This window comes from Xyrauchen texanus, chromosome 23 (assembly GCF_025860055.1).
Source record: "Xyrauchen texanus isolate HMW12.3.18 chromosome 23, RBS_HiC_50CHRs, whole genome shotgun sequence".
NCBI lineage: Eukaryota > Metazoa > Chordata > Actinopteri > Cypriniformes > Catostomidae > Xyrauchen > Xyrauchen texanus.
Window position 1 is genome coordinate 11,098,262 of NC_068298.1, and position 9,870 is coordinate 11,108,131.

General features: G+C 37.9%; 1 protein-coding gene across 1 annotated transcript in view; it reads right to left on the reverse strand.

The window, feature by feature from the left end:
* Window positions 1–8,532, reverse strand: part of nr3c1 (nuclear receptor subfamily 3, group C, member 1 (glucocorticoid receptor)) — a 34,263-nt gene extending 25,731 nt beyond the window's left edge. The window contains exons 1-2 of the mRNA XM_052154827.1: window positions 8,250–8,532; window positions 5,690–6,780 (exon numbers count right to left, since the gene is read on the reverse strand). Of these exons, the coding sequence (XP_052010787.1) occupies window positions 5,690–6,771 (1,082 nt within the window). The 5' untranslated portion in view covers window positions 6,772–6,780; window positions 8,250–8,532. The remainder of the gene's footprint in view (window positions 1–5,689; window positions 6,781–8,249) is intronic.
* Between the last annotated feature and the right edge of the window lie 1,338 nt (window positions 8,533–9,870).

Here is a 9,870-nt window from a genome sequence, read left to right on the forward strand (position 1 = left end):
TATATATATGGCTGAACTCAGGGCTGGACTGGTAATCTGCCATACCGGGCATTTTCCCGGTGGGTCGACGCACTTTGGGGCGTTCAGGGGCAGACTGGCCATCGGCAGAACCGAGCGGGCCAGTAGGTCGGCCACGAAACGGGCCAAGATATGCAGAAAAGGACAGTGAACACCCCCCACCCAAATCCAGGGCTGATTTCTCTTCCCAGTCCAGCCCTGCCTGAATTCTGGTATTTACACTGTCAGTCATATTGATTCTGATTTGTTGTTGCTGTAGTAAACGAAGCACGAGCTGTAAAGGCACAACCCTCTTCCAGAAAGGGGGCGGGAAGCAGCAGCTCATTTGCATTTAAAGAGACACACATGAAATCAGCATGTTTTTGATTCCACCCAAAAAGAGGCATTTATAACATGGTATAATAAATGATCCGTGGGGTATTTTGAGCTGAAACTTCACAGACACATTCTGGGGACAGCTGAGACTTATATTACATCTTGTAAAAAGGGGCATAATAGGTCTCCTTTAAGGCTATCACATTTTTATAATTTCATATTTAATTATTCTAAAAAACATTGGGGAAAGTTGGCAATTTATAAAATGTGCTCCGTAGGTGTTCAATGATTTAATGCACATACACATACTGGTCTGATAAGTTTCTCATACTGCTTTGCATTTTCTTTTCACCATAAAAGCAAATCCTTGTCCTTTGGCCAGTCACTCCAAAATAACTGAATACCAACATTGCATTAGGGCTGGGAGATATGACAATGTAATCGGATATAGATGATATCTTACAAAGATCCCGATGCTGCTTGCGAGTGTAACAGGTCTGATAATGTTATTTCGATAGATTTTATTTTATTATTTTTGCCAATTAATATTTTTCTCATGCTAATTAATGCAATTTCTATTGTTCTTGTTCATAAATATGTTTGTTTAACTATAAAAAGGGTCTGTGAAGTATAATGGTTTTGTTCTTTCCCCCATGCCTGCTTAAACAAAGATGATACATTTACATACAAGTATTTTCCTGTTTCATTTATGATATGATGTATGCGTTTGCATGTTCTTTTTTTTTGTGCTTCTCTCTACCGAAAGGAAGAGACGATTTGTACAAAACTATATTCTTTATGCAGACCCAGAATGCCGTGGTCCAGCCTCCTTTCAGAACTACATTTACATGTAAACCAACACAACGCAAAGTGAAGAAGCAAGCGGTTACACGAGCAGATGATGATTTACGATATCGGGAAATGGCAAAACCATGGATCTGGGAAGTCGCCAAATACATTAAACAGTAGTCCAGGGTGTTAAACTAGCACCCGGCACCTGCCAAATGCGACGAGGCTGAAAACAGTCGCAAGCTCCACGTCCAAATGCATTTCATGCATGGGTAATTTTGCTCATCAATCCGCAACAGGTGGGCAACCTGTCTTGGAGTGACACATGACAAGAAATGCTGTTAGTCACTAAGACATGCGCTTGAAGGAACACACTTTACTACATTTTTAAAAACAGACAAAAGAAAAGTCGTCAATGCTTGTGTCTGATTCGTTGTTTGTTCAGAGCCGTGTAGTGCAAGCCAGTCTTGAGAACAAGCGTATGTAAAGAGTTTTCACTCTTTTTTCTCAGTTTCATTCATCTGAAAACTGTTTGCAAGAATAATGTAATCTATGAGAATGCAACAAATTGTAATTGTAATTTGTGCTGTGAAGAGGTGCTGTGAGGTTAATACACTTTATTTCCTCGTGGTTGGCATGCATTGTGGATTCCGTGATGCAAATGGATCCGTTGGAGTTGGTAAATGTTTGGATTTGGGGAGGTGGTTTAATAATATTTTTTTATCACTTCCTTATTATATTGCTTTTGTTTAGTTTAAAGTGGAATTTGAATTAAAAAATGCCTTTTCTTTGTTTGTTTTTTTTCAATAAATGAATTAAATTAAGGTAAAAAAATTCACCGACCCTCGGCAGGGGGGAGTGACGATGTAATCGGATATTGTGATATTTTTTTAAGGCAATTATAGCAAAAATATTTTTTTACATATCGCCCAGCCTTATATAGCATAACTCAAAAAAATTATAAGTATTGCCACACTTGGCCAAAGACATAATTCCATTTTTCATCCAACACCTTGAAGACACAGCCACAGAACCCAGCAGTAGACTCAATTGTAACGGTGAGATCTGGTAAGAGGTTCAGAGGGAAAGTATAGTATAATTCAGCATTCTCACAGCTGGCAAATGCACAAAGGAAAATCAATTCAATATTCCAGTAGCGCTTTTAATAGTCGACTAGTTGGTGGGGGACAATTAGTCGATTACTCGTGCACATCTCTACTTTTGTGCGCAAGCCCGTGTGGACACGTTCAACAAGGGTTGCAGCGGTATACCGGTTTCACGATATACCACGGTTTGAAAATTGATGGTTATCATACCATGTACATTTGCTTCTACAGTATTGAGAAAAAAATGCAACCGGACGGAGATTCTCACATGCGCATCTCCTTTCCTTCTCGACTGTCTTTCAGAATCGTCAACTTGCACCACACACACACACATGCAGCAGATGTCAGAGAGAAGCGAGGGGAGGGGGTCTGACATGAGTGTGTGAGTTAAAGCAGTGTTTCTCAACTGGTCTATTCCGACTGGGTCGCGGACAGCAGGGAAATAACAATGCCATGGTAACTTCTCCAAAAAATAATAATAAAACATTACACACCATCAACTTTACAAATTTGTTTCAGGAGTAAAAGTAAGTTATATTTTGACAAAATGTTATGGTTTCACATGAAATAATCTAAAAGGTAGAATCTATTAGACCTCATTTTATATCAACGGTGGCAGTTGTAGTTAAAGTTTCAAGATGTGTTTCAGCTAGTATTTATTTTTCATAAATACATTAATTTATTATTATTATTACTATTATTTAAGACTAGCACACTGACCTAACTATGGTAATGAGGAGCCTTTCCTTCTGTGTAATATGTGTATAAATATTTAATATTAGGTAACAAATGGAATAATAGTGGGCCCACATAAGTAAATATGCTCTTAAATATGAGAAACTTCCTGTAGGTTTTGACATCAACAACAAAAATAATGTCACTTAATGCATGTCCTTGTACTGGAAATGGAAAATGCAACCCAGGATTTTAATCTATGGCAGGTAGACACTTGATTCCCAATGTTTCCTGAAGAAAAACCAGTTGAGAAGCACTAAGTTAAAGGTACAGACAGGAGCAGTCTGGCTGTGCTGTCACGCACCTACAGTATGTTAACTGATGATAATCATAGGACATTACTTTAAAAGCTCACACAGCTGATGTTATTTTTCATTTAGTAGTTAATTTAACATGCTATGCTAACATGTTTTAGTTATTTAACATGTTATAGTTACATGCTATTTTTTTATCATGTTTATAATTCTGTTAGCTTTCTTATTTTTTCCATTTATTTTTCAAAAGGAGACTTCAATAAACATACTTCAATAAAATAAATGGTTTCAAGTTTCAATTATAATAAAGTGTTTGCTCAAAAATAAATAGATAAATAAAATAACTAATCCGTTTTCACTGATAATAGTAATTGTGTAATACCGTGAGACGGTTATCATACCGTGAAAATCTCATACAGTTGCAACCCTAAGTTCAACGCATGCACAATACAACTGCTTTGTGATATTTTTGCACATGTGCCGACAACACGCAAAAAGACATGTACTGTGCAGATGACAGATTTGATGACAGATGGAGGCATGCAGAAAATGAAAGTATACATTGGTCTCAATTAATTGCCAAAGACGTTTTCGAAAAATTCAGTTATCAGCTAGGAGACACTAAATATTTCAGAAAAGTAGTGTGGGACTTGATGTTATCCATAAGGACTTGTGTTGTGAAAAGTGGGCATTCCATACCAGAATGGAGCCTGACCAGAATGGGAGTTTGCATTCAATTGAGGAAAAGATGAAAATCTTGGAAAAGGAATTAAGCCATATTTATCTAGGTCTCTCCCTGCTGAGAACCGAGATGTGACCAGGATGTGTAGGCTGAAGGCCAAGTTCACCCTTGAGAGCATCTTATCATATCCCAATAATAATCTTTTTCAAACCCATTATTATTGTTTTTTCTTAACTTGGCTTAACATTATTGTGTTAACTATTAGCAAGACATTAAAAAGCCTACATTGACTACTGTAGCTTAAAACAATACCTACATAGCCATTTGGCTATCGGTTAGTACTATTTCCCCTCCCACGTGGCCAATGTGACATCAGCTGAAAATAAATTATTTTAGAGGTGGAGAGAGTTATAACAATTTAATGGAAGATTATGAAAAATGAAGAAAATATTTTCTTGGAATAATGTTTACTGATGAATTGTGCACAATAAAACCAGAAACATGTATTAAGAAAGTAAACAGAGTCAAGACAATTCAGCATTATTTGTATAGTGCTTTTCATAATAATTTGAAAATTATGCCTCTGTCATTAGAGTAAAATGTTTTGTATTTATTTTAAACATCTAGCAAACATTAGACATAGTGGGTGTTACTAATTGTCTGTTCACATGACACAAAAAATTGCAGACACCTCCTCAAAGCCTGTATGCTCGACATGACGTTAATCGATCAAACAAAATGCTGCAGGCTGTATACTCACAAGAAGTTTGGACAAGCAGGTTTTGAGTCAAGTGGCAGGGCCCTACTCGGTTGACTCCACAAAGTGTGTCAGTTATATAACTCCCACAAAAATGCAATTCAGACATCCTTGTAAAACTTACACTAAACACAAAAAGGTTTTTGCATTAACAAAAGAAGCCTAGGTGCACATAAAACAAATTACCTACTTCTACTATATTGGCCTACTTTTCTGCAGTGGACTTGCTCTGCCATCATGCCCTCTGAGCATATTTCATTGATTCATTCATGATTGAGTTTTCTGCTCAAACACATCAGTGATTCCAAATAGGTGAGGAAATAAAGCAATGGAAACATGATGGAACATGGATTTTAAGAAGAAAATTGTGCACTACTAACTTTTTGTTCTGAGAAAGAAAATGTATTCTTTCACTGGCATAAAAAGTGCAACAAAACAACTGTGATATAACATGGTCATTTTAATGAAAGGCTAATTTCAGTCATTCAGGGGGCAGAGCTGTCTCTGAGACTAATTTTGTCTGGTCCAACCTCCATTTCCTGACTGCTCTATTAGGAGAATAAGCAAGAAATACCCTGCATGTTTATTCATTAGCTTCAAAATCCAATACAGGACGTTCAGAGACTCACATTTGAACGTGGTGTGCTCTATCTCTCTAAGAATTGTAATATTTTGAGGAGCCAGAACTGCTGACTTATTTCACAGATACAGGTTTTATGTAAACAGGGTTCCTAGTGCCCACACCTTTTTATCAAATCATTTCAATTACTTTTTCATTGTTCGTGATTACTGGATTAATTTCAATTTTGTTTATTATTATTATTAATTTATAGCACTCACAAAGAACAATTCCTTAACAAAGTTCTAAATATTTTAGAGCTAAGCAAAACTAGATATTCCAAGCCTGGAAATCGCAATTTCTAAAAATGCTTGATATATTCTGTTGTTAGGCAATGGCCATTTTTTTCAAATCTTGAATACATGGTCCATAACTGAAACACTGACCATCCTGGTGGCATACTTCATGGCTTACCTGACATATGTGGTTGTGAAGGTTTTGGAAATTCCATTTCCATTTCCATAGCCCTGGCCCCTGCTCCAACCGTCTTCTGAAGAAGCCATAGGGGTGTACACATTGAAGACAGGCTTCTGATCTTTTTGCTGACTGACACTAGCCATGGATGAGCTGGTTCCAAAGAGGAAGCTCTGTCCACTTGAAGTAGTGACACCGCAAATAGAAATGGGTGTGCTATGGAGACTTGTCTGACAATAGTTAGTCCCAGTGTTCTCCTGCTTGATGACCCCAGGAGTACACAGTTGAATTATGGAGTCCTTCTCCATCTTTACATTGGGTAAGCTGGTGCTGATGACAATGTTGGTGCTGGAGGGGCTGGAACCAGTTGTGCCATTAACAACGCTGCTCATTGAGACCACCAGCTTCGAGTCCCTCTCTGAATTTGTTGGCAAGTCTCCAAGCAGAGCATCATCTCCAATGGTGGAGAGGAACACATCATCTCCCATGTAGAAATCAGAGGGCGAGCCTTCTAACTCAAAGTCCTGCAGGAGGTCCAGAGTGTTGTCACTAAAGAGCTTATTACCAACATCAACATCCTTCCCGATGGGCCCGAAGGAATCTTGGTCAAAGTTCATATCACCTTTATCCATGGGAGAATAGTCCTCTGTTTTTAAAGGAAAGAGATTGGGATCCACTCCACCAATCAGGGAGTCCACTGAAGAGGCGCTATTGAGGTCTGCAATGCTGGCATCCAGACCTGAGAAGTTGTCCCCCAGAGTGAAAGGGGCCAGAGTCTGGTTTTGCTGAGCCCTCTGGTCCTTCCCCATTTTAAGTTCTGAATCCTCCATAAAGAATCCGAGTGTGGAGGATACAGAGGTAGTGTGCTCCTTTAGAGTGGGTGAATTACTGAGGCCATTGGGAAGGTCACCAGAAACTGGCTGCATCAATGGATTGGATTGAGGAACCATAGAGGTTGGGGCGACTGACATGGTGCTTTGTACTCCACTTCGTAAAATCCCCTCAGCTGAACTGTTACTGCAATTCAATATATTCAAGTGCTCATTTCTCTTTGTGCCGTTCTTCAGTCCTCCTTGATCCATCTCTCATTACTGTGGTAGAACACAAGCAAAGTTTCTCAAAACAATGGGCTTATCATCAACATAACTGAAAAATACCTAATAAGTATTATTTACTGTAAATATCATGATACCAATAATACAAAGAAACAACAAAATAATTGAAATATTGATAAAAGTAACATAAATTTAAAATGGTATGGACATTTTCCACAAATATACCATAGTTACATTATTGATGCTGCCAAAAAGTGTTAACTGGTGAGCTTCCATGACAATTATCAGTAAAATAAATTAATCAACGAAAAATTTTGAAAACTTCTTACACTGAGAAAGTAGATCCCATATGAAGTAATTATGATTTTACTATAGTAACATTAACATTTAGATTTGTCAAGACAAACTTTGATGTTGGCTTGATAAAGCCTTGTCTGAAAGTTTGAAGGTTATATAGATAGATAGATAGATAGATAGATAGATAGATAGATAGATAGATAGATAGATAGAATGAATGAATAAAACAAGGAAGGAAATTGAGAGAGGAGTGAGTGAGTTAAAGCAGATTAAAGGTCTTGTATATGTTAGAATTTTTTGACTGTTGGGAGTTTAAATAGTCTTGACCCGTTTGGACATCCTGTAATATAAGTCTATTGGATTTTCTAAATTTCTGATTACCTGCTGTGAGAAAACCGTAATTGTGTTTAGTTTGAAAAGTCACAGAAACCTGAGTCAAGCCAACGTAATAACTATGGTATTTTGAAGCGGAAACTACATTTACCATGGTAATCTTAGTAAGGATTGCAAAATTCACAAGTTATGAATATAACTTATTAATGCAGGAAAGTTGGAACGGTCAGTATGCACATTGAACTACGCAGTTTTTAACTTCAGATAAGTTGTATATAAACTGTATTAAAATATAAAAACATAACGATCATAGTTATGGCTAAATACTGAAGAGTGCGCACATTTAACTACCGATTAAGTTTGTGAAACAAATGCCGTTATTTTTAACGTAATGAACGCAATTTATTATCAAACGAAATTAGGATTGATGGACTTTTTTCTCGCCATATATTTCTCGACTAATAAACACAGACGATTAAAAACGTCAAAAAGCTATTTTTCTGAACTCTCGCGCCCTTGCCAACATACACACTCGCGCGCTCGCTTGCAGCCTGTGCATGGTTCAGTGTGACACGCAGTGAGGCCTACTCACTCAAACTGCTAATCCACACCAGAATGACGAGCAAGTTATTTCATATTTAAAATCGGAACGCTTAAACAACACGCAATACTACTAAAACAGTGTGAAGCTCATAAAATAGCGCGCGCGGCTCAGCAAGAACGACAACATGCCAAACCATGACATATATGTAACGACATTCGAACAGTGACTTAAAATATAAACGACAGCTACTTATCAATAAGTTGTGGATTCATGTGCACAGTTAAGAAGAAAAATCGGGTTAGGACAACAAAGGTTGCAGGACAATACGTACCGTTTGATATTTACGTTCCTGTTTTGATTTGTTGCATCATATTTGTTGTTTTGATTAGAGGTTTCTGCTGTTAGCGATTAGCAACAACATCAAATCATTCACTGTAGATACAAATCTGAGGTAGCGTCACAAGAATAAAAATCGGAAGCTGCGTGAAAAAATAACACAGGCCAAATGTCGTCCAGCCTTTTAGTCCGGATTCCTAACACCGTCGAGGTAATCGAGTCAATTTACTCGTTTTTGACCATGAGAAAAGAGGCGTGCCATAAAACCATACACGATAAAAACATTCAAAATGGAGATTACAGTATGGACATCCGTGGCGACCCTGTTTACAACATGTAGTGCGACCTATTGGCAGCACAGAGTTATGACACCTCTTCTCTTTTACATTGAGAGTGTGATATGGTCTCGATGATACAAATCACTATAAAAGCAAATTCACTTTTTTCTCTCTGTTACTATACTTTATTGTTGTTTGTCTCTCCTTATTCTGTCTCTTTCTCCCATACAAGCCCCTAAAATTGGTAACACCAGAATAACTTTTCTTTATAACGCTAACAAATTGACATGATTTACATATCACACACACACACACACACACACACACACACACACACACACACACACACACACACACACACACACATGTTGTGTTTCCATGTTTTATGGGGACTTTCCATAGACATAATGGTTTTTATACTGTACAAACTTTATATTCTATCCCCTAAACCTAACCCAACCCCTAAACCTAACCCTCACAGAAAACTTTCTGCATTTTTACATTTTCAAAAAACATAATTTAGTATGATTTATAAGCTGTTTTCCTCATGGGGACCGACAAAATGTCCCCACAAGGTCAAAAATTTCGGGTTTTACTATCCTTATGGGGACATTTGGTCCCCACAAAGTGATAAATACACGCACACACACACACACACACACACACACACACACACACACACACACACTGTGATCTGTTTAGCATTGCAAAGTTTGTAAAAATATTTAGGGCCCAAGCCTTGAAAAGGCAAGGCCCTATTGTTTTCGTTAGGATTATTATTATTATTATTTTTTTTTTTTTACGACTATTGGGGCACTTTTGGGGCTCTTAACGTGCTCAAAAACTCTTGAAACTTTGCACACTGGTCAGAACCCGCGGCCATTAGGGCCGGGCTGAAGCTGGTACCCGGGCGTGGCAGGGGGGCTCGACAGCGCCCCCTGAAACAGGGTCCGAAAACTTGGTCCATAAATCAAACACGCTTGCATGTAATAATATGAAACTTGGTACACATATAGATCTCATCGTTTCATATATCCTTCATACTTTTACTTTTTACCTTAGGCCAACTGGAAATCATCTATTTAGGGTTCTTTGGAAAACACATGCAATGGAATGTGAAATACTCCTCCTAGAGAATTCCACCAATCGCCACGAAACTCGGTCAGCATGAAGTCAAGACATTAAGGATGAAAAATTGACAGCGGATTTTTGATATCTCGAACGGTTTGGCCGTGGCGAGGAAACGAAATTATGGCGCGAAAAGTGAAACAGGAAGTGTGTTATAACTTCTGCATACATTAATTGATCTCGATGGAACTTCAGCAGTGTGATCGCTGG